General features: G+C 37.2%; 1 protein-coding gene across 1 annotated transcript; it reads right to left on the bottom strand.

Annotated features, from left to right (window-relative positions):
* Nucleotides 1-8,279: 8,279 nt before the first annotated feature.
* Nucleotides 8,280-25,489, bottom strand: LOC128993390 (presenilins-associated rhomboid-like protein, mitochondrial). The gene is made up of 9 exons (XM_054417268.1): nucleotides 25,240-25,489; nucleotides 17,019-17,211; nucleotides 16,673-16,780; nucleotides 12,307-12,469; nucleotides 11,990-12,085; nucleotides 10,620-10,744; nucleotides 9,866-9,967; nucleotides 8,988-9,085; nucleotides 8,280-8,423 (listed from the first exon to the last, which is right to left on the bottom strand). The coding sequence occupies exons 1-9, from the start codon at nucleotides 25,293-25,295 to the stop codon at nucleotides 8,336-8,338; spliced, it is 1,029 nt and encodes a 342-aa protein (XP_054273243.1). The 5' UTR covers nucleotides 25,296-25,489; the 3' UTR covers nucleotides 8,280-8,335.
* Between the last annotated feature and the right edge of the window lie 489 nt (nucleotides 25,490-25,978).

Genomic DNA, 25,978 nt, shown 5'->3' with positions numbered 1-25,978 from the left:
GCGAGGAGAATGCTTTTAGAAATTGATGTAGATGGTTTGAAGCGTTGATGTAGATGATAGAAATTTTCTGTTGATTCTAACGTGATTTCTTTCATTTTTTTATATTTTTTATCTGTAAAGGTTTAGGTTAGGCTACCGGGACAATTTGAAACCTCAATTGTGTGTTGATACATACAAACTGAGTAGGGGGGAATTAACGGAAAAGAATGTGGGAAGTGTTTGACAGTTTGTTTTGTCTTGACAATAATAGCAAACATAAATAAAAGAATATATTGGTCGTAAGGTAAACTACCAAGCATGTTAGATAAATTACAATTATTTGAATTCTTGTCGTAAATAGTGCATTTTTCTATAGTAGTTTACATTATAATTTAATCAATCATACTATAGTCCGTTCACAAAATCTAGGCGGTTTGAGGAGAAGTTCCCCCACCAAGTTTTTTCTGCATATGCATGTGACAGCTGATTGACTTTTTGATAAATCTCAGCTGTTGAGCTATGTTTTGGTAGGATAAAGTGATAAAGACGTGGAGGAGATAGGTTTCTTCCCCTAACCCGTCTAGATTTTGTGAACGGAGTTAAAACAGCAACTTACTTTGAATACATATCTTAAGCTGAAAATAAGTGAGAGGATAGCTGTATAATGCAGTGGTTGATTTGTATTGCATTGTTCAGATCAGCTGTTTAGTCCAATGATTAGGACAGCTTGTCCAATTTTGAACAGCACAAAATTGACTTTTCTCAGGATTGGACCGGCGGCTTCAAGACTCCTCAGCTACCAACAAATCAATAATCAGGATCTAAAATCAATGGTTGATGTATGCAATTAAAATGCAACATGGCTTAACAGTAAATGCAGCAAATGCTGCATTTACTGTTAAGCCATTGTCTTGACAACATAGGTTGTTGTCAAGACAATGTACATCTTTTGGGCCAATTTAAAGGTTTGCCTAACAACTTCCTTGCAACAATCAAACAGCTGATATTGCATGTAAACTCATTAGTGGTCGTGTTACCTAATTGAAAGCTTAATCTAGTGGAATAGTTTTCACTTAGTGGCTGATACTGGGTAATGTCTGGTGAGGAAGCAATTTAGAAGTATAAATAATTCTACATTACTTTTTGTTACTGCTAATGGCTGTATGGAAGTCGGCATTCTCTCTGAATGCCATGGGGTTCTAAGTTTTCTCGCGATTTTATTTCTATTATTGTTGATGGAAGAAAGAGTTGGGCCCATTGTGGCTACAAGAGAAAATTTACACAACTAACAAATAATAAATAAACTCAATTATACCACTATACAGTTTTCTAAAACAACGCAATCATTGCAAATAAACCAGATATACCAAATAGTATTCAAAACAACTATGTAAACATTGTGATTTTCTTACTGTTTCCATGGAAACCAATTCAGACCAATAAGATCGGGAATAAGACGGAATGCTTCTCATAGTGTACCCAGTACCCCAAGCCTCGTGGCAATCGAATGAACGGTCTAAAAAATTATAGACCGGACACAAATTCAGTTTTTTATGTAAATATATATATATAGATTTGGTACATACAGATATTATGAGGTTAGACAAAAAGATTCCTCATCTTTTGACTACTGTTATGCCGTTAGTTACTATTTTGTATTGTAAACTTAATACTTTTGCAATTTCCAGTATGAACATTCTTGTTTGAGTCATTTTGAGTCTCCACCGTTGGGATATCCAACAGCTATAGGTCAATGCAAGGGCAGCTGTATCAATGCCATTGGACATACTGACGAAGTTGCGGGCCTTAACTTATATGGCCGATGTACGCAAACAGTAAAATTGCCACAATCGCGTACATATTAGCAATAGCATCTTTGTTGGCCAGAATTGTAAAACCACACCCTTTAGTCTATGAACTATTACATCTTAAAGCAATAACTTAATTATTATTGTATAGTTGTTATTGATGTAGTAAAGCAATAATAATTTTCGTTGATGAAACTAATTGCTTAACATCAAAAATTCAAAGTAACTTATTGATTACCACGGTTTCATCATAGTTGTGCTAACGGTTACAGCATCCAGCATCAGATATATTCTATTCATCAGTTTATTTCAAAAAGCAAACTTTGATGCTTTGATTTATTGATTTGCACTTTTGCTTTTAAATGCAAAAACGTACAAACCAGCTGTTTACGGTTATAGTAGACGTTCGAGCCAGTGACATGATCTATGTCGATGTTTATGGTTAGATGGTTAGTTTCTTTTCTGATATTCGTGGTTATAATACAGTACCTAAAAAAATAACCACTTCTTTAATAAGGCTGTGACCTCCCCGTAGAGATGCATGAGTATAGCGGTATAGCTAGTCTACTAATAAATAAAAACAACCGCTACTTATAGCTACTTTAAGTTTCCAACTACTGTACTTTAAACGCATTGTATATCTCCAAAGGCGTGTAACGAGTCTGTATAATGCTGAATTTAATTATTACTAATTCATCTCTAACCTTAATTTTAGTCACAATTAACGCTGCATTTGATCGTTTCTTGATAAAGGCCTATTTGTTCATCACACATTCAGGATTTGGTATGACTCATTTACGCCTACAAACCTATTTCAAGAGCCATTAGACCCATGCATTAGGCAACATCCCTCTACCAGAGAGAGTGTGTTATCGTTGACTTTAGATAATTAGATACGGAAGTTAACTTGGAGAACTTCCGGATTGAGGGTTTAAGTTGGCCGAGCATTGGAGTGGAATGATTTTGTTTCATAACAGTAGTGTTTTTAATCATTGATAAACATAGGCCTACTCCCTTTATTTTGTTGATTAGTCAATGGTGTAATGCTCTAGTATTATAGTCAAAAGTGGCTAGTGTTCGAAATATAAACATACAATCACTTACTGTAGTCATAGATACACTTTGTATGGCAATCCAAATATACAACAGTCAATTCACACAATTTTAGTCATCATCACCATTTAGTAGAAGCAGCAAGTGAAATGAACATTGTGAGCGATATTTGATAAGGTCAGAGAAAATCTTCGAGTCGTCGGTGCAGCCAGAGTAGCATAGAAAGTTTAGACTTTCGCTCTCAAAGAAAGTCTATGCAGTTCCGTCAGGCTTATTTTTAAAACAGTGAACAACTCTTAATTTAAGTATTCTTTTAATTAACGAGCAAGAAATTTCTGTGTTAATTGGCGTGAGTGAAGTTAATTTTCCTAATTAACTAATTTTCGGTAAAATGGGGTATTTTTTAATAAACTATTTTTAGTTGCAAACAAGATGAGCGTGATATTTGGGCTAAGCAGATTTTAGGATGCCTTCATTTTATTTTGGCTAGCCTCAGCAGCTGTGCTGCAGGCTACAACTGAAAATCGTGATATAAGAATCGTTTTATTTGTCGCGATCGCGGACGACATCGTTGTCAAGTTATCGCAGGATAATCACGAATTCTCCGCGATCGCGGATCACAGATGTTCCCTAGATCGGAGGAGGTTGTCCACGATTTATTTGGGATCGAGAGTACCGGTAACGATCATGATGTCCTCTCGATTGCGAGAGATGTCCACAACTCCTCCGTGATCGCAGGTTATCACGATGATGTTCCCTTGACTGCAGGAGATGTTTACGATTATTCCTCCGCGATCACTAGTGATAATGATGATGTTTCGTCGATCGCGACAGATGTTCATGATTTTGCCGCGATCACGGTTAAGTTCCTGGTTCCACCTGGGGGCCGGAGGGAATAATTTGAATTTGGCCTAGGGCCACAAATAACCCTAAGAGCCCTGCCGGAGTTGCCGTACCCAATGGTTCTAGTTAAATGTAATGTTTAGTTAGTTTCATGATGTTTAATTCAATTTTTATTCATCCAGAAAAAGAAACATTACAATATATTTTTTTACACCAAATACTCTGTACCACATGTTTCAGTCCAGGGAGCCGAAACTCCAGAGTACTGAGGCCGTTCTAGGACAATGTCCTCTACAGCCAATAATGTCTAATACAATTTTGGGAATACCTTGTGTGAAAGTACTGTACAGGAATTTATTAGTGTTGCGTTCTCATTCATATGCAACATGACACGACTGAAGTCTTCTTCCTTTTATACCTTTTAAACAGTACATGCTGTAGGTGTTTAGTACACTCAAATCCAGAATTCGAACAATATCCGAAATGTTTATCCTTTTCGTGATGTGGACAAAGTGTGAAAGACTCACGTCACTGCATAGGCATTTATACAGCCATTAAAACGTCCATTATTTTGGGTAAACTGATTTACTCAAATTGCCACAGTAAGTTTCAAAATTCTTTGGAGATTTGGCAGAACAAAACTCTGGGAAAAAATGATTTTCCTCAGCTGTGGTTATTTATCAATTCGTACAAACACCAAATATCCTTTAAAAACTATCTTATACTATTCTGCATCAAGTTCACAATCTAACTAGGTTATGTAAAATGAAATTAATTTGGTACTTGAAATTGCATGACATTTTTTGTATAAAAAGGCCTATTATAAGACATACAAAGACATTGAAATAATGTTTTCTCACAAAAAGAACAGTTTGCCCCATTACACATTTCTTTTGTATCTATGTAGTTTTAGCGCTAAGATTTAGCTCTAAAATGTATTTAGAGCTGCATTTTATATTGAACAATGCATTTACAAGATTTACTTATCAGATGATAAATTCTTGCATTAGATGGCATCATTGCTTCTTTAGGTTGAGTTGCTAGGTACAGTTGGTGCAACTTCTGGAATAGGTAAGTTTCTCGAAAACTGTTTGTCAAGAACTCCAATGTTTTGTATCAAGAGTATAATGAAAATATGTATTGTTATTTACTACAACTGGAAATAAATTTCTAGGTGCTAGTCTGTAGCGGTGGGGGGGGGGGGGGAGAAAGAAGGTGAGATCTATGAGAGAATGATTGCTATATGGGTGTTTGAGATGGGATGTTTGGGATATTGGTGGGAATTCGGGAAATGTAGAGAAAATAACCGGGGTAATGCCAAAGGGTTTGGAATAGCTGTGTCTGGACCAAACTTAAGTGAAGCGTGCTGAATCTGCTACCAATATTTTTAGGAAGATTGCTGGGGACCAGAGGGACAAGAGCAATCCCTGCATATTTGCTGTGGAGAGGGGGGCAAGGTGGGGGTTGCACCTTTTACCCAGATCAGAACACTTACCTAGCCAGCTTTGATTCACACTAATTTAATTAACTATTTAAATATATCCTTCCAAACACTAATAACTGAACATGGTGAATTGGATGCTAATACTGCTGAGTGAATAAATGCAATGATCTATCGATTAATTTCTGAGGGTAAAATATCAATGAATTTAATTGAGAAATGGTAAGGAACAATCTGGGGACATGTGATTAAATTTTTTATGTTCGAAAAGTCTAATGATAATTCCTACATTTCAAAAGTCGGGCGAACACTGAAGGGTTCCGGCTTGCTTCCTGACTTAGTCAGACATATTAATTTATCATATTCCTGAACAATACTTAACTATAACTTTATCCCATATCTCGAGCAGGAGTTCTCAATTTTGGTGTAGCCACTTCAATCCTTAGCCGGTGAAGAGAGAGTAGGTAGGAGAGCTGGGGGGAGAGCGTTAGTGCAGTCGCAGCAGGTTACGAGCTGGTCATGTAGCCCGGCTTCGCGAATGCTCACACTATAAAAAAATATAGCGTGCCGCTGTGTCACAAGTCCCTCCAGTCGACATCAGCAATATCCATCCACATATTGTGTGGTGTTTACACAAACTATAAATAAATACCCATCTCCTGGCAGGGAAAATCACTTTGCTCCCATCGCATTGTGGGGATTTGGATCTGCTCAATCCCGAAAGAACGTTTTTACTCCGGCATTTGAGTAAATAAATTAACCCACAATACAACCTGTTCTGGTAGTTTGGATTAGGCCAATGTCTAAATAAAATTCCCAATCCACGACGTGATCATTTCACACTGTCTACATCACAAAGTGGGTAAAAATGTTGGACATTGTCCGAATTTGGAGTATGAGCGTGACATTTACACTCAGTACGTTTGCAGAAAACGATTGTTGTTTCTTTGAAATGGAGAAATCCCATGATTATTTTGTTTGGTCTACACTTTTGTACTGTGTTTTAGTGTGCTGATTCGAGGATGCAACTGAAGATTTGCCTCATAAACCAATTAATTGTCATGGAGTAAATGTGGTACTCAACAATGAATACAAACCCTTTAATAAGCAAATGCTTATAAAGAATAGTCAGACTGGAATCTTGCCGCCGAAATGAGCTTTGCGCGGCAGCTGCTAGGATCACTCGTGATGATCGCTATCTATATATATCTCTCTCTCTAAGCCGATTCCTTGTCTCACTCTCTCTCTCTCACTCAGTCAGCTGACTTGGCAGCACGCTTGCAATAAGCCGGGTTTACACGCTCCGATAAAACATAACGACTTGTCTGCAACGACTAATCGTTACGTTTTGTCGTAGGTTGAGCGGACCATTTACACGTTCCGTCTTTTCCTCTAACTTTGGCTCTCAAACCACTCCCAAATGTATCTTGTTGTGAAGTAGTTAATAGGCTCCCTGTATATTTAACGATGGACAAGTTATTGTTATGGTCTGTTTACATTATTTCTGTTGCAATAAGTTGTAAGAGGAAAAGAAAACCTACAAGTAAGTGGTGTCGGCATTGGCTACTGAAAAAAAGTTATCTCATGTGGAGTTGCTAAAGGAGTTGAGGAACGAACCCTCTGACTGGAGGAACTACTTAAGAATGACTGAGGATACCTACAACGATTTATTGAACATGGTTTCTCCACATATAAAAAAACGCCATAATTAGAAAGGCAGTTCTCCCCATGAAAGACTCAGTGCAACTTTACGATTCCTTGCAACTGGTAGAAGTTACAAAGACTTGGAATTCACAACACTCATTTCTAAAACATCCCTCTGCAAAATAATACCTAAAACATGCAAGTTGATGACAATTGCCCTGTCTGCAGACGGGTGAATTTCTTTATATTTGTTGATTAATTATACATTGGCCTCAACTCTATTAAAAAGTCACGAGAGGCTTGACTTATGTCTGACATAGTGACAAATGTGACACAAAACAGTAAAAATAAACTACACTACTCTACACAGTCCAAATATACCACAGTGGTTAAAACAACAGTACTACACAGTACAATTACACAACAGTTAACTGGACCAACGCGACATCGGAGGGTCTACAGGGTGCAACGATGACTGAGTCACCGTTTACACGCAACGACTTGTCGCTATCTATAGAAAATCGCTACGATCTAAAGAAATTGGTGGAAATTACCACCAACCTTCCAACCTCACTTCAACTCAGACAAAACGTAACGACTACCAGTTTACACGTTCCGTCTTGCATGAACGTTTTGTCGTTGCAGACAAATCGTTACGTTTTATCGTAGCGTGTAAACCCGGCTATAGTCTACCTAGCAGCCGCCATGGGAACTATGCAAAATTCAAATATTTCCAGACAAAAGTTTTTTAATTACACCATTTAAAAGTTGGCCCATATTTATAAACAACCGAATGTAAACATTGATGGCGACTGCTTAACCTCAAATTACATGATCTAATTTTGTAACGATTAGATGGTTATTTCCATCTAAAAAAATTGTTGTTCATCACAAGGAGCGAAACTTTATTATTTTAAATAGCACTTCCCTCAAAATATTTTTCTAGAAGGGAGTTTACTTGTGTTCAAACTTCTTTGATTTCTTAAGAGTCTTCCTTAGTGGAAGCCATGTTGGATTTCTTCCCCATAAGAACAATGTTAAACATTACATCATTTGTGGACACGTAACGGCGTTATTTGTTAAGATATAGCTTTGAAATTTATAATTTGTATTTTTGACATAATAGACTCGTGACTGAGGTTTTTGAATTTCGAAAATCCATTTTCATTTCCTTTCAATAATTAGCTTAATTTTAAGCTAATTAATAATCAATTATTCATTATAAAAATTAAAAATTGTGAAATAAAAAACGTCAATCTCTAGAGGACCGCAATTCCTTAAATTTAACTCCTTATCCATAATTATATGACAATAATTTGCTGATGAGATATTTGGACCCAAAGTTAACATTGTTCTTATGGGGAAGAAATCCAACATGGCTTCCACTAAGGAAGACTCTTAAGATCATATGGTGTTATTATATTTTTGGTGTAAAGCTGCACTACTGTAGTATTATGCTTTCTAGAGTGTCTATTATGTTTATTACAAATAATGTGTAATACTAAAAACACTTTACTTAAATAAAAAATAAATTTTAATCAGCAAAAATGTAACAATATTATAACAATCAGAGTGGTCCTCTTAGTTTATGCCAGGCCGTCACCAACGGTTCCCTCTTTTTCCAAATGTATTCATATCCAAATATGTGCCAAAACCTGAAAAAACACAAAATAAAGATGATTAATATTCAATGTGTCGGGTCCAAACTAAATTAACAAAACAATTGGATTGTAATGAATCGCTAGGAACTTACAAATGGAACTTTGTACCTCTAAATGCTACCAGACAGTATACAAATAAATACTGAGAATGGTTACTACTAAACAAAATAATATCAAAGCATTCAAAGTCAATTAACATATTGAAGATAGACAAACAATAAAGTAATTCTGAACTAAGAATTTCCAACCAGTGGCAGAACAAAATAATGTAATAAAATCATGCAGTGTTCTCAGGTACAAATAACTTGGTGTAATATTCTAATATAGTTAATTTATTTTTTATTGTTTGAGAAATCTGACAAACACGTCATTTTTAACATAGTTATAAATTTTGTTATCTCGACTCACTTATCTTTAGATATGGTTTTTAACAGCCAAAACACCTTTTTATGCAAAATAAAGGTTCTCTGATCATTAGGTTTCAAATGATATTAGGGTTGAATTATGGCTGGTAAGTTACGGACAAAACATTAGAGAAAAATTAGCCAATTTACTTACACTCCGAAAAGTGAACCTCCAAGATGGGCTGCATGATCTAGATACGACCATCTTGCTATGCAGCCCACAGTGTCCATACACATGATAGCTTTCAGACCCTGGAGAACAACATTTATATGAGAAATACAGCTGAACAAGCTTAAATCTAAAATATTTAATACTCTTAGTGCTAAGACACTCTACCAAATGACACAGTAAAAAATACTAGGCTGCGATAGGCGATCTGAACCAATATTGCAACTATTGCAAGTTCTAGGGGAAATAGTCACAACTTCAATTTATTTGCTGGATCTTTTTTTATTTGAGCAAATTTCCCATATAGGAAAATAAGCTATTACTGTAGTTCTGATGACAAAAATAAGAAGAAATAAAGTTTTTAAGAGGTAAATATGAATTTAAGCTATAATGTATTTTTTGTCATACTGCAGCAAAAACAGGCATTTTTAATACATGTGTTGCAGGTCTAAAGTAGCGTTTTCCTCCCTAGGGAATAGCTTATTGTTGCTTTTTGTCAATAGTTCCACATATCGATGGTATAATGTACAGTAACAAAATCGTAATGGACAAAATAATTGAAAATAAGCTGTAAGTCGTTTTTGAGGTTATCTCTCCATGAAAAGTACTTTTTTCTAGTTTAGTTTGTTAATATTTAATGCAATATGATGGTAAGTATATTTCATCACACGAAAAAAAAGTTTCCTCACAATCCTCAGCTTCCTCTCAAACATAAAACTTGACCTAGAGTCGAAAAGAGTCACTTTACGCACTAGTGATGAAATATACTTAAGGTGTTATTAATTAAACATGAAAAGGAAAACAAGAAAACCAACAGTTTGGTTGAATGATTGAATAAAATGAGAAGTAATTATAAATCTTACCGTACTGGCTTCAAATGGATATTGGGGTAGAAATATAACCGCTAATTTAGAGTTGGGATGTCTAGAGCAAACATACGCCAAGACTCCCATCACAGCACCTGACTGAAGCAAACATGCAGACACTTATTATATTTTTATTTCTCTAGGTTCTAGCCCAAAACGGTTTTCCACTTCAGGCTAGGTATAAAGGGAGTCACAGAATCATCAACGAGATAAATGCAATTGATGATTGCGGGGATTTGAACCTGGGACCTCGGGGACCAAAGTCCAGCTCTACCACTTTACCAACTCGCTCCCCTAACATGTAGACACTGTACACTTAGTGCATCTGTATTTTCAATAGCACACAATAATTGATTGAGTTATCATTATTTTTCTAATTACACACTACACAGTTTATAATATTGTTTAAAAGTTCTTGTACAAGTCTAAAAATATCCAAAAGTAATTTGTATTTGATAAACTTGTTTTCCAAAACTCAACATCTGGGAGATATGAACATTGATCTAAATTTAGCTCATGTTAATACAATACTTATATTAAAATTATAACTACATAACTATTTGTAAAAAAATTATAAAAAAGTAAAAGGTGAGGAATGTCTAGTGAGTCCTGATGTCTTTAGGATGGACAAGTGTCGCAAAGTAATTTGCTTTTTACATGATTGACTGAAGTTTTGTACAGGACAGTGAGCGACGAATATAGTACCTATAGTTGGTATATTTATCTATATTGGTGATATGGTGATACTCACAGCTCCTAGTGAGGTAACAGGACTTCGCAGCGCAGCTCTGTACAGGTAACTAGTGAATGAGGATACCATCCCTGCAGACAGGTAGAAAGCCACAAACTGTTCCTTACCTAGAGAACTGACAGCTCCTGCAATGACGAATAACCTCCATTAAGCTTGAAAACCTACTATAACCTTTAATATTTTAGGTGAAAAGTGATTCAGTAATTTAAACAAGTAGCAGATACAAGGTCTTGGGAGTATTTCAAATGATCCAAAATCGTTTGATCCAACGTTTATATTGGAGATAGGTTGATCCAAAGATCGATAGATCCAAAAGTATTTATGAAATAGAATGTCTGTTTCACTTTGGATCAAAATATCAAGGACCCGTAGCAGTAAAATGAACAGTTTTTGACCGATATTTGCAATCGGAAAAACTAGGTTTTTCTGTTGAGAAAGCCAGACAAATGCTTGAATTATTTACTTAGAACTCCCAGGTCCAACATGTAGATGAACCAGTTTGAGGTGTTGTTATGCTGAGATCAGATATCAGAGTTTCTATATTATATCCATTTTTTAAATGTGTGTTCGCTTCTCATTTGATCCGGATTGTTGGAGTTATACAATAAAGCAAGTGGGGGGTTATGACCTCAGCGGCCAAGGCACATGTAAACTTGGGCCCCCATGGGCGTCATTTCGATCTTTTAACTGGGGTGGCAAGATCTACCAGGGGGTCTGAGGGGCTTCCCCAAGGAAATTTTAAGAAACTGGCTTTAAATTTGTTATTTTTTAAGCTTTTTCAAACTATTTTTACAACAATTTTATTTTTATTTTTCTGTCGGCGGCCCCCTGAGACTGCGCCCCTTGGCAGTTGCATATCGTGCCTAATGGGTAATCCGCCACTGAGTAAAGTAGTCCTATGAACACAACATGAAATCCATGTGATTAAAATTCTGGTGTAAAAACAAGAAAATAGTAAATAATACCCCTGCTGCAGCAAACCTGCTGACCAAGCGAATTTCTATTTGTCTGAAGTGATTTTCAATTAAATCTATTTAAATAGGATTAAGTTTAACGAGTACCTAGGTTCGCTGGCTGCTATAAGGAAACTATAATAAAGTGTGTTTTGTAGTAAAATATTAATAGGTTAAACGGCATTTGGGCACCGAGCGCACACATCAGAAGGCAGGTGAAGCAATTTAGATAAGACAACTAGACCCTATTTCATGTACCAAAATGTATATTTTATGAAATAAAGAATATGGTGATGATGATGGCTTAAGCCTTTAACCATTTTATAAATATCGTAACTCAGTTCTCACTCTACTCAGTTGTGAAGCTGTTGCTACTAGCACTTGAATAAAATATAATAAAACTTAAAATTAACTTACCTTCGGAAAAACTGTGAAGGACGAACATGTTTGTACCGAGGTGAAAAATATTGTAATGACTGAATGTTGAGAGCAGCATAGGCCAGCACACAGCTCCTACAATCATACAGACATATTAAATTGGTTTTACATTAGGCCTACCTTTTATCAGTAGGCCTACCTTTTATCAGTAGGCCTATTCTCTTTCCATTCAGGAAAGCCTACTATCCTAACAAGTCCCTTGTGCTCTATGTTACGTCTTTAACCTCAAAGTGATATTATATAGTGTTACTGACAATAGAGTATAGCAACTGAAAATACAGTACATGTTGACTGACCTTTTGCAAGGCCTGACGTGAAGTAAAGCATCATGACAGGCTGCCAAGCAGGAACCCTCCACGCCAGGTATACCAACACATTTAGGAAACAGATCGGGGCAAAAACCTTGTCTCCTGCACTCAGACTGTTCCACCACATGTGCATATGCTGGCGAAACTGACCCTAGAAAATATAATAAATGTGAATACAGTAGAACCCCGGTTAACCAAATTTGGGTTAACCGAAACCCGGGTTAACCGTAACGGTTCCATAAAATAATACAGGGCCAAAATATTAGTAATATGTAAAGCAAAATGCTTCAGTAACATCAGTTGTTTAATTTAAAGTATTATCTAACCCATTAAAAAAAACTGCAGCTGAAATAAAACACTGTAGTATTATAAAAATTGTTTTAAATTAATTTTTGCTACACACCAAGGTAATAAATAGGCTATTTTTAGCAAATATGACGGGTTAACCAAAAAATTGGTTATCCGAAACGGCTCTCCCCCCTTTATTTAGGTTAACTGGGGTTCTACTGTATATATAAAAATAATACCTTCAAGCAACATCTTGGATTTTGATTTTAGTAAGACAACAATATAGCTTTTTAGAGTTAAAATTTCCAACTGAGAATCCACTGTTGGACAAACATTTCACTTCATTAGTTGCAGTTTGAATTTTGAATCCCACCAGTTTTTTTTACTTAAAAAATACTTTACATAAAACAATTTTATTACTACCAGTTGACACATCTTACAAATGCAAGGGCGATTGCAACGCACATTTTCAACTTGAATATTGCAACAATAGGTAGCACCAAGACACTTCCTCTGTGACAGCTGGACAGTCACTGAGGAGGGGACACACGTCTGTATCTGAAAGTATGGTAGGCGCGTGCCTAGAAGCGTTAGTTAGAAACCTTCAAACTTACTTTCTGATTATCCTTTGTAACATAAGCCTTCTTTCACACCAGCGCGGGGAAGGTATGGGGGTTTAGTGAGTGGGAGAAAATTTCGCGCCGTTCCGGCCAAACCTCGCATGCGGGGTTGGTTCGGCAGATTGGCCACAACCTAAACCCCAACTCTCACTTGTTAGCTGCGGAGAGCTACCTTCTGCCACTGGGTGTTGGTCCACCTACAGAACCAAGTGAGGGGGGCCCCAGACTAAGGTGTAATGCGATCCGTACCAAGAGTCTTGTGGCACTGGGGGCCTAATATTCAGTGTCTTAACGGAGCCTTCTGGGAACCAGGGGTAACCCAGTCGTACGCACCCCTTACCTCTCTAATCGGGTCACTGGGGAGGTGGACTTAAATACCCGGTATTCGTGAGAACAATGTAGACAATCTGACCCAAATGGAGGAGGAAGGTCTACTGAAATCTGACGATGACGACAAGCTCGCAGAAACCGGAAAGGAACGAAAAACGACTTTCCAGGGGCGAGTTGCAAAGATGGAGGATAGCGGATGCTTAAGCCAAAGGCGAAAAGGTGCTATCCAGAAGTGAGAGGAGGCTGGTGTGGGCTGCCAAGCACCCTAACTCTGCTGCCTGCAAAGCCAGTTCCTCCGGGAACTAGGATGCTGGGAAAAAGCAGAGCAAGGGTGGTACCCCCAAAGCTGACTCTAATGAAGCCTCCAGGAAGAAAGGTGGAGGCTGTGCTGACGCAGCCACAAAGGATTGGCTGGTCAAGCAAGTTCAGGAGCTGAGTCCTTTCAGGGAAATCTCGCTACCGCTTGCCCCAGCCAGAGACCTTGTGAAAGCTGTGAAGGTATATTTATGTGCCCAGCCCTACAAGGTCTGCGTATGAGATCCCTCGTACGAAAAACGACTTTCCAGGGGTGAGTTGTAAAGACGGAGGATAGCTGATGCTTTAGCCAAAGGCGAAAAGGTGCTATCCAGAAGTGAGAGGAGGCTGGTGTGGGCTGCCAAGCACCCTAACTCTGCTGCCTGCAAAGCCAGTTCCTCCGGGAACTAGGATGCTGGGAAAAAGCAGGGCAAGGGTGGTACCCCCAAAGCTGACTCTAATGAAGCCTCCAGGAAGAAAGGTGGAGGCTGTGCTGACGCAGCCACAAAGGATTGGCTGGTCAAGCAAGTTCAGGAGCTGAGTCCTTTCAGGGAAATCTCGCTACGGCGAAAGCTGTGAAGGTATATTTATGTGCCCAACCCTACAAGGTCTGCGTATGAGATCCCTTGGCCTATTGATGGGAGATCAAAGGGAAGAACAGGTCACCATAGTCAAAAGGCTCTCACGGTTCACCAAGGACCTGGGATTTGATGGAGAATGAGGATCTGTGAACGAGGGTGCACAATAAGCTGTTCTAGCTGCGATGCAATCCCATGGTAACTTGTAAGCCTGGCCCTCTGTTAAAAAAAAAAAAAAAAAAAAAAAAAAAAAAACACCAGCACGGTGCGGCACCGTCCCACACCGTCGATGCGGGGCGACCCGCAAGGCCCTTTCACACTAGCTGCCCGGATTTGGGCGTTTCCAGGCTGAAACTTTGTGATTTTTGGATGCATTTCATTCAAATAAATAAAAGTAAGGTGGTTATGCTACTTGTTGTATCCGAAAATAAAATACAGTGCCCCCTTGCTAAATAACCTAATTGGATCGATGCCTTGTGTGTAAAAATGTCAATTTCTTGTCTTTTTAAAAGTTATGGTGACAGCTTTGGGATGAATCTCGCACTTCAAACATGGTCTCAAATATGTACCATGACTCACTGATATATAGTTGATATTTTTATGCACATATTTGTAGGTGGTTTTAGCTTAAACAACAATTCATTTCCTTCCATATATTTAGAAGAACGTGTAAGTGCTCGTTAAACCAAATGTTTTTATATTAAATAAATCAGGCATGTTTAATAAAATCGTTTGTAAAAATTTAAACATGCAAATGAAAGATGGTTTGCTGCAGTGGGGGTCTCGTCCTACACGCTGACCTTCAAACTAAACCAAAATATAAAGCTTGACCAAACTAATAAGCTCTATATAAATTTCAACCTCAATACCAAGAACAACAAACTTGCCTATTAACAAGAGTAGGTACAACAAAATCAACCACACTCAACCACTGATAGGCATAGACTGTCAAAACTACTGATTCATGTGCGGACAAAACCAGCCCGTCCCGCGCAAGCGTGAAAGCGTACATAAGAACCCATAATCTAAAAACTATTCATGCGGTTTCGACCCGCATTGGAAGTTTAGGTTCGTGCGGGTGATTTTTCAACACGGACAGAGGTTTAGGTCTGTCCGGGTCAACCCGCACTGGTGTGAAAGCTCCCATATGATTCGATAGTCTAAACAGCTTCGTCCGGTGCGGGACCTTCCCGCACCGCGCTGGTGTGAAAGAAGGCTAACAATTTAATGCCAAACCCTCTTGGCTGACCAATAGCTCCTGCCCTGAGTAATATTGCACTATCTTAGTTGACACAATCATGCAAATTGAAAAAAAAAATCTATGGTTTGATGGTTGAAGGTATATTAAATACAGAATAAATTTGATTTCAGGACCGTTCAATTCAACAGATGTATCTTGAAACCCTATTTTCATAATTATTATTACACAATAAATATTTTTACAGAAGCCATAACTATTACCCGATGGTGTGACAACATGACTGAATTTGACCTGGTCCGGCCTAATTCCACATGGACAGACATGCGAACAATTTCAGGGGTGAGACAATAGGACTACGAGAAATCTCCCTCACCGTGTCGTTTTTTCCCCGTTCTCCCGCGGCCAGATACATACAGGCAAGAGAACTGATCACCTAATGGAGTCGTTCACTAGGTCGCTGGGAACGGATCGCCTCATGGTCGTTCATAGAATTGCTGCATCGTGTTTTCAAACATAGAGATCAAACATAACTGTGCGGCATAATTTTTCAGATCAAGAAAGAAATGTCCTATCCTAACCTTTAGGTTTAGACAATAGAATTATTTACTATAAAATTGTTATTATATAAAATGGCAATTATACCGGTTAAAATTATTTTAATAAAAGCAAGTGCTGACAAATCTACACGGAGTAAATATTTCCGTGAACGATTCCATGAGCCGATCCATTCACTATCCCACTAGTTCACTATGTGTCAGGGGGTAGGGTGATGTGAATTAGGCAGGGAGAACGGGGAGATTCCATTCAGTCCTAATGCCGCACCCTGAAAAATGCCGCATGACTACCCCAGGGGGCGGCTCAGGCTGGCCCAGGTCAGATTCAGTCCTGTTGTCGCTTTACCCTATCACCCACTAATCTATTATTTGCTAGAGGGCGACACATTTTAAAACATTTTTCTTAGTATATTAAAAAACATTTTATGAACAGTATTAGTTATATACAGGCCTGATTCTCTAGAGTCTAAATAATGTATTTTAACTTACATACTTTGGAGTAACCCAACTTTCCCATATCTTTCGCGTTTGGAGATTTTTTGACCGAGCAGTTTCATATTGCCAGATCGCAGCTCCAGTGATACTCACACCACCAACCTAATAACAACAATTCATAGAAAAAAATACTCATAGAGTAAAGTCTTAGCCGAAAGCCAAACAATAAACTTATTCTATGCATAAGGCTCTAGTCCTGCCTTAATTTTATTGAAAAAAGATCAATCATTACTAATTTAATTTCAATTGAGTTTAAAACTCAACCTAAAAACCCAAAGGTTTAGTATGTTTTAAAAGTCTCTTGAGGTAATATAAACATAACTACGGTAATTGAACTCACACCAATAGTGAAAAGGAAAGGCTTCCACAAACGAGAAAATGAATATTCGTCTTGAAATGTATTCTCTGCTCGTCTCCCAAATGATCCTCTTGAGAAGTTCCATTTTGAAGTTTTCAATGAATTCCTTAAATTGAATGGCAACTGCAAGGCTGTTTGCTGGAGCTTACTTGCTTGATAAGGGTAACGACAGCATCTGAGAAAATAAAACAATAGACAATTTGATGAGTTTGTACTCGTAGTTAAATCTAACTGGTCTACAATACATATTCTATTGCTGAAGATATTTAGTTGAATAGGCCTATGAAATTTAAATCACAAATTTGTATAGCTTATTCCTGTTAGCCAAGTGGAATTTAACTTAGTCCTATGTTTACTTTTTTATAGGCAGGTTGTATTTTTTTTTCTTACACATGATCAAATTTTTAAATTTTTAATTTTACATTAAATTTTTTTATTTTTTTTTATTTTTTTTAATTTTATTTTCTCAGCGCTCACTAAGAGAACCTTTCTTGAGAACTGTGAACATATTTCTTTTCTGCTAGGGAAATAAAATAAAATCCTTTATTGCCGTAAGTGCCACACATTAAAAATAAAGTTCACAGTAGGTACAAAGTCAATGGGGTTACAATCAGGTCCGGCAGACATGGCTGTTGCTGGGGGCCTCAAAATTTTTTCTTGATAAAATTATATATCATTGATAACCTATTTTACCGCGACCGCGGGAGATGTTGATGAAATCTGCACGACCGCAAAAGATCTACACTATTTTGTTATTAACGTAGGAGTTGTCATTATTCATGCGCGATCGCAAAAGATTTTATCGCGACAGCGGGAGTCAAAGATTATGTCTCTACAATTGCACAAGATGTTCACTGTTTTCCACATCTAGCCTACATGAGACATTCATGATTTTGCCACGATCGCAGAAGACGAAGATTATGTCTCCACGATCGCGTATGATGCTCACTATTTTGCTGCGAATGTAAAAGATGTTCATAACCCCTCCACAACAACAATAGATGTTGAAGATTATACTGTGACCGGAGAAGACACCTACAATTTGGCAGTGATTACAGATCTTGTATAGACTGATTATAGTACATCAATAAATATATTTTAAATTAATCATTTCCAAAACTACCCAATTTTGATCCCATGCCCGAAGGTCAACATTTTTGACTCGACAAGAAATAAATTTTAAACATATTTGGTCCCGAACTTAGCCCCCTAATATTATTATTCAAAAAATTAATTAAACCTATTTATTAACTAGTTTTCTAAGTATTTTTTCCGATCAGATTGATGGATTTAAAAGGTCACTTCATCAGTTGAAGCAATACCAAATGTATTTATAAACCCTAAAGTTCCTATTTCTAAAGTTTCAACCTTCGAAGAATCAGAATATTAGCCTCTCTGGTGAGAGCCGCCAGGGGCCTCATAGATTCTAAATACGGCCCTGGTTACAATAGCTAAATAGGACTACACCACCATCAGAGTTATGGTAGGGTTACCATCAGAGGCTACACATTAGTCCGGAGTTATTGAGCTAATTTAGATTAAATCTTGGATTATTGGCTTTAGCTGCTGATATAGAGAACAGTATTAAATCAATATGTGATGTGAAAAGCGAATTGAGACCTCTTGCCGGGAATTTTCGATTATTTGAATTCCTTATTAAATTCCGAATCACTTGGTGCAAGTCCCATGCATCTGAGATTTTTTTGTTCAAGTTATAGGACTTAGAAATTTTGTTATGGAAAAGGGTCATTTTAAGAAAAACTATTTTGAAAATTTCAAATACTCATAAAAACAGTTTTTTCGTATTTAAGAAACGATTTTGGTACCTATACAAAAAAACTTATAACGGCCTCTTTGGAGGCAATACCAATTTTTGTCATAACTCACGGTAGTTTTAATTTAAATAATTGTTTTATCGAAGCATGTCGTAAAAATCGCATTTCAGAAAAGGGACCTCTTGTCGGCCATATGTTATTTCTCAATAAGATAAGAAAAGGTACCTTTTGTCGGGACCGCAAAATCTGTGAGATATTCTTTTCTCCGTAAACTAAACTTTGTTGACTTTGTTGTAGTACTCGAAACTTCCACTAGGATGCAGGACAATTCATTATTTGCACTAAATTCTGTTTATAAAGTGAATATTAGGAATGGGACCTCTTGTTGTTATGGCGAAATAACATTGAGCAACAAGAGTTACCTTTTCTTAAGACCGTTCAGAGGCTAACAAAATGATTTATTTTGATCTTTTACATCTTCAATTGGATATTTTAACCGATACTGTCCTGTTCTATGTTAAATGAGGTACAAAAATCTATAAAACACTGAATTTCAACATTTTCGACCTTAATTACTTATATCGGCCATACTGAAAATTTTGCTTCGATGACAAGAGGTCCCTTTTTGCTTTCCAGATCACATATACTGATTGGATGAGAAGGACTCTTTAGTTGCCGCAAACCGATTTCAAATATCTCTAATAGTTAAAAAGTTAAAGGGGGTGCAAGTTAATTTTCAGCCACCCTCATGGTTATTTGGATTTGAAACGTTTTAGGGCGCTATTTTGTTATTAGTGGGCCAATTTTGGCTTTATGACAATGTTTATGTTTCGTCAAGACCTGTAAAATGATACAAAATTCGACTATACTTGTCATTTGAAAATTTTGAGCTACCCCTTACCCCCACTACCCCTAAGGGCAAAATTTTCAAAATTGACCATAATTATTGTAGCCCCTCATATCTAAGAAGGTTGCCACAAAGAGATTTCAAATATCTCAAATGGTTGAAAAGTTAAGGGGGGTGCAAGTTACTTTTCAGCCACCCTGTATGTATATATGTATATTTTTGACTCAATTTTTTCATTATCAGCAAGTTTGGTTGGTTTGGTTAAGTTATGATAGTTTAATTTTATAATTAAAAGATTAAATATGTAAATATAAAAAAAACTTTATCAAAGTATTATAAACAATAAAAGGGACGGCAATGCCTTAATATTGTTATCTTTTGTTCTGTACCCACGCAATCTAACATAAATTATTAAGTGAATAATAATTGTGCTTGCTATCTCAGGTATTCAAATGCCTCTCAATTCGTCATTAACCCACCACATTACTGTCATTAAAAGAAGGAACTCTTATAATACTAATGCAAAAAATTAAATCCACCGAAGCTGTGCAACATTACCAGACTGACAATTTAAAAAATTACATCAAAATTGATTGAAACGAAAATTATTAGTTATAAGTTTAGAGAAGAAATAGTCTTAATCCCAAGAATACTGATGATTTCATCCGAATTACCCTCTGAATTTAAGCAACTACCTACAATTTTCTTTGTGTCTTGATTTTGCAATCACCATTATAAAGCACTAGGGCAATCCCTGACTATCGTCTGTTTAAATTTAGAAAATTCATGCTTTTCACACGGACAGCTGTATGTTGCAAGCTCACGGTAGGTATGCCTAAAAACTTATACATAAGTTTTATATATTTATTCACCTAATGAAAAAAACTAAAAACATTGTTATGCACTGGCAACTAAGTAAAAATTTGCTATTTTTATTTTTGGTATACAGGTACACTTTTATTATTCATTGTAAAGAACAAATTACCATTTAAAATAACAGTTGTTAAGCGCAGCAACGCGCGCCGGGTAAATGCATATTGATAAAATTTGGCAAATTTATTTATTTCATCCTATACTATTGACGTATGGTCAAAAAACACTTTTTACCTTCCCCGTAGCAGCAAACCTAAGCACTAATTAAATCTAATGTTATTTAAATTGGGAATAAATATGTCTTTATTTATGGAAATATTTTAGTAAAAATTTAATCAGACAAGTAGAAATTCGCTTAGTTTGCAGGTTTGCTGCGGCGGGGGTATTTTTGTATGTAATAACAAAAATCAAGTGATACCGGTACTGAAATTAATTTCGATTGTACGATTTAGTTGTACATTTCCCATCATATATCAAACAAGTTTTCAATTGTAGAGTCGTTCGTTAAGGAGTACATTTTTTATTTTATTTTTGAATTCAGTTTCTGGCTGTGAATTTATATTTTTTGATAGTCTAATGAATTATAGAGCTTGGTTGACATATACAACCAGGTTTTCTGTGAAGCACTAACTTGTATTGTTGAACTCTTAAATTACATTTATTCCTTGTAAGTTATTAAACTTATAAGAATGAAATTCAGCATTAATAACTTACTAAATAAGTCTAAATTTGAGTGGACAAAACATAGAGAGTTGATTACATAAAAAGAGTGGAGCGTTAAGACACGTAAATTCACAAATAAAGATGAACAGTACAAGACTTTCTATAAGAGACATAGCCTAACCTAAAGTTTTGTTTATGTTGTCATGTTATAGGCTGCCTAATATTAGGGTTGCCATATCCCTGGATTTCCCTGGAGATTACCAGACTTTGACGTCCAAAATTTAGCTCCGGGGGATTTCTGCAAAAAGTGAGAAATCTCCTCTTTTTTACTCTCTATTAAAATAGGCCTACATTATAAAACGGCACTTTTGGAATAAAATAAATGTTTGCGTTTGCTAATATCATTATGCAATAACTGAGAATACTCATTGTTGTGGCTTGCCCCTGAACTGGTAAGACAAATATAAAATAATAGTGGTTTAGTTACCTTTACTTTCGTCCCAGTTCAATAAAAAGTTGTAATATCTACAACCATGGTTTCGACGCTAGTTGCGTCATGGTCACGTCGTTAGCAAGTCGAGAAGTATCTTGTCATAGCCGGTCGCTTGGACGTTGTCATATTTACACAAACACGGACACGGACATAAACACACACGTACATTGATTAAAATAAAAGGTTCTCGTGGACAGAACACAGGCCTGTGGTGAACAGTTAATTTGTACCGTCGCGGGAGCCGGCAGGAGAACACTGAGGGCGACGGCGTCTGTGATTACATGACCCTTGCACCTTCTTTGGACATGGACTCGTCCTGTGGGGGTTGTCTGTTGAAGATAGACTTGCCTGACGAACTTGAGATGTTTGGATGATTTTATTAAAGATTAATCTTTAATGATTAATCTTTAATAAGTCTATCTTCAACAGACAACAGGTTGTAGATATTACAACTTTTTATTGAACTGGGACGAAAGTAAAGGTAACTAAACCACTATTATTTTATAATAACTGAGAAATGCAACTCTTGTACCTTGATTACCTTCTTCTTAGCCTGAGACCAGTAACACATTGGATAAGCTGTGTCCAAAATAATTTGTATATACATATTTACAAAAGCTATTTACAAAACTTCCAAGATGGAGTTATACGGGTCACACAGATGGCGTGGACAATGGTCTAGTGTTATCAAAGTTTACTTCGAAAAACTCTTTCAAACCATAGTAGGGCTGTTCTCTCATGAGGCTCTTAAGATTTGCGGCAAACTTGTTACCCTCAAGCTGCTTGATTCCGTCAGGGAGATTATTGCAGAGCTTTAGGGCCATAACTGGGAAAGCATCCGTGGTTTTGCTTAGCCTGCAGAAAGGAATGTCAATTTTGCCTTTGTACCTAGTATTGTGGCTGTGCACATCATTCCTTTTGTTGAATTTCCCCAGGTTATCATGGACATATTTTGCAGATGAGAGGATGTAACTATTGTAGACAGTCAGTATGCCCGTCCTTATAAAAAGCGGCATAGTGTTCGTGCCTCCTACTACCAGTAATGACTCGCAAAGCCTTCTTTTGCTGCCGTAGGATTTTAAGACAGTCAGGTGCATGGCCCCATAGCTGTAGACCATACGAGACGTGGGGACTAGTTTGGTGAGTTTCCGGAGCAGATAGGTGACCCTCGCTAACCTCTTGCATATGTTATCAATGTGGTCTCCCCAAGTTAACTTAGAATCAAGAGTAAATCCAAGCAGTGACACATTTCTCGAAACCTGCTCAAGCGATGGTGACAGAGAGCAGATCAGTTTCTGTGTCTTATTTTCATTAAGTTTTAGCCTATTCTGACTGAACCACTCTCTAGCCGTCGCAAACAAGAGTTTGGAATCTTAAACTACTGCTACCTTAGGGTTTCTTCCAGTTGTAATGAGAGTCGTATTATCGGCAAATCTTAAAGCCCTTCCTTCCAACTCTAGGTCGTTTATGGCCACTAGGAATAAAACCGGCCCCAATACAAAGCCTTGGGGCACGCCATGCTCAACTTTGAGTGCCTCGGACATTGCACCCCCAAGGGAGATAATTTGATGACGCTCGTCCAGGTACGAAGCAAGTGGCGAGAGGGCCTTGTCTCCAAAACCATAACCCTTCAGCTTATCTAAGAGGATCTGATGAGATACAACATCAAAAGCCTTTGACTTAAATCGCACAGAGTCAAGGCCACGGACTCAGTAGCTTCAAAAGCGTCTTGTATTACCTCTGTTAAGTCTGAAACTGCAGTAACCGTAGACCTACCCTGCCTAAAGCCATGTTGCAGGTCTGAAAGCAAGTTGTTCTGTTCAAGATAATCTACTACCTGCCGCTTCATAGCAGTTTCAATAACTTTAGCTAACATCGGTATAATGGATATAGGACGGTAACTGGACATACTGGAAGCATCGCCTTTCTTAAAAATAGGAACAGTACGTGAGACTTTCATGCTCGTTGGAAAAATTCCAGCATTCAGGCACATGTTTATGACTCTGCAAAGTGGAAAGGCAATACTGCTGATTATGGATTTAAGAATAGTTGAATTCATTCCGTAAATATCTGGGCTGGGGTTTTAGCTTATGGACAATTGCCAAGAGTTATGCCACACAGGAAAATCAGAATGGTGACTTACCGCATTGCACGTGATCCGCATTAGTACAGCCTTATGGTCAGCGACGAAGGCCTCAGTTACCCAGACCTTGTAGAGCCACGCATCCAGGTTGGTAGCTACAGTGTCCAAACAGTTGTCGCCTCTAGTCGGGAGTAGATTTGTCAGAAAGAGTCCATAGTTCCGCAAGACATTGGAGAAGTCACCAGTGATAGGCCTATTGAGGTTCAGGGCAATGTTGAAGTCTCCTCCAACAATAACCTTCTTATTTAAACTGGTAATGAGGTTCAGACATTGGTCAAATAAGTCGAGGAAGGTATCCATATGACCATCAGGTGGCCGGTATATAGGCCTACTAAGAATAATGGCAGAGAAGTAAATTAATTCAATAGCCACAACCTCAAAAATCGTCTCTTCAAAAAAACGTGATAGATCTATTGCGTTAAAATTGATATTAGAATTGATATAAATTGCAGCCCCTCCATTTCTATGGTAGCTGCGACAGAAAGAAGAAGCTAAAACTAGTCCACCAACTGTATTGTACTATTCAGTTTCATAGGTCTCCAGCCAATGCTCACTAACGCACAGTACATTGATATTATGTTCTTCACAATAAAAGTGATGTTACTACTCATACTCTCTAGGCTACTAACGTTTTTTTATTCCCTTGTTTCACTTTGGCCAGTAACGTCTTAAGTTTATCTACCTATATCGTCTGTTTCATTGCTCCCAGTCCTTCAATTTGGGTCTGCCGGCCAGTCCGAAGGTATCCGTAATCCGTATAGGCTAGGTATACATAGGCCTAGTCAATGTCCGTATTCACTACCAAAGCCTAGCAGACAGAGAGTGTTTTGTTGCCTTTACTCGGTTTATTCGTTATTTTTAGTGAGATGTGACTAGCGATGCAAAATTTTATATTTTTGTATGTATACCGTTTTAATATTGACATTGTGTAGCACAAAAAATATTGAACAGAAACGGTATAAACTAATAAATATAAACAAATTACGTCACTGGACCAAATGTCATTAGGCTAATAGCGGAAACAACTGTCTTTTGACAGTTCCATTTAAATAATAACAAAAACATGTTTACTTATGCCAGTGACATAATTTGGTTTAAGTTTATGACCAATAGTTTCTGTCATAAATTTTTGCTACTAGGTACGTTATACAATTTTGCTGGCTCGATACATTTTATCCACTATTATAGTGGGGGCCGCCAGCTAAAATCCCCTCTTTTTGTACAAAACCATATGGCAACCCTACCTAATAAAAGGTATTACGTAGGTCCTAGCCTACAGAAAACTGTAATTATACATTGAAACTACACAGGCCCCTACACCAAAGAAAAGTTGAAAATAGCATAACATACTACAATTTATAAAATAGAGGAAGATAAAATTTTTAAAAACCTTAAGCCTAATTACTTACAGATTCCAAGATCCATCTTTGGCAAAATTTAATGTCCTTAGAACACAAAAGGACATTGTAAGTAAATGTTGGGATTAAAGCTCTAAATAAAACTTAAATTACTCTTTACTTTCTGTTAGGTCCGGGGCCCGGGGCGTAATAAACAATTCTCCAGTCAAGTTAATTACAGTATTAAAACGATACTTGTGTGATAAGACCCCTTCAATTTTAAATTTTTGGTTCTGTTTCTGTTTCTGTTTTTGTTGTGCTGTTGAGTGTTGACTATTATAGGTTAGGTTATATTTTTTCTTGGTATAGTGTAACAAGAACATGATTGTTGTGGTCACATGTAGCTCTGAAAACAAATCGTTTTCTCAGCCCAATGACATTTCATTAAAGTAACAATTCCACACAGATGTTAAGTCTAGTCAATCCCAATAAAAAAAACATTATTATAAAAGATATGGCGGGGATAAAAACCGCCCTTCTCACAATTAACAAACCAAAGATGGGTAACCTAGGCTGATCTGATATCCCAATGATAATCAATAGGTGATACAGTAGAGTCATGGCCGCCTTTAAAGGCGGCCATGGTAGAGTCCCTAAGTCCGAAATGGTTGGGACCGGACCCATTTCGGATTACCGAATATTTCGGATTAAACTTTTTTTCGTTTTTAATTATTTGAAAATTAAAAAAAATAGTGATAAACACCCCACTATTGTCAATCAGGAAAGGATAATGTTGATCTTGCTGGGTATT

The sequence above is a fragment of the Macrosteles quadrilineatus genome, unplaced genomic scaffold (genome assembly GCF_028750875.1).
Source record: "Macrosteles quadrilineatus isolate MER2022 unplaced genomic scaffold, UCM_ALF_1.0 Scaffold_4__1_contigs__length_99947679, whole genome shotgun sequence".
Classification (NCBI taxonomy): Eukaryota; Metazoa; Arthropoda; class Insecta; order Hemiptera; family Cicadellidae; genus Macrosteles; species Macrosteles quadrilineatus.
Note: the sequence above shows the minus strand (reverse complement) of the source record. Positions and strands in the feature narration are given on the sequence as shown.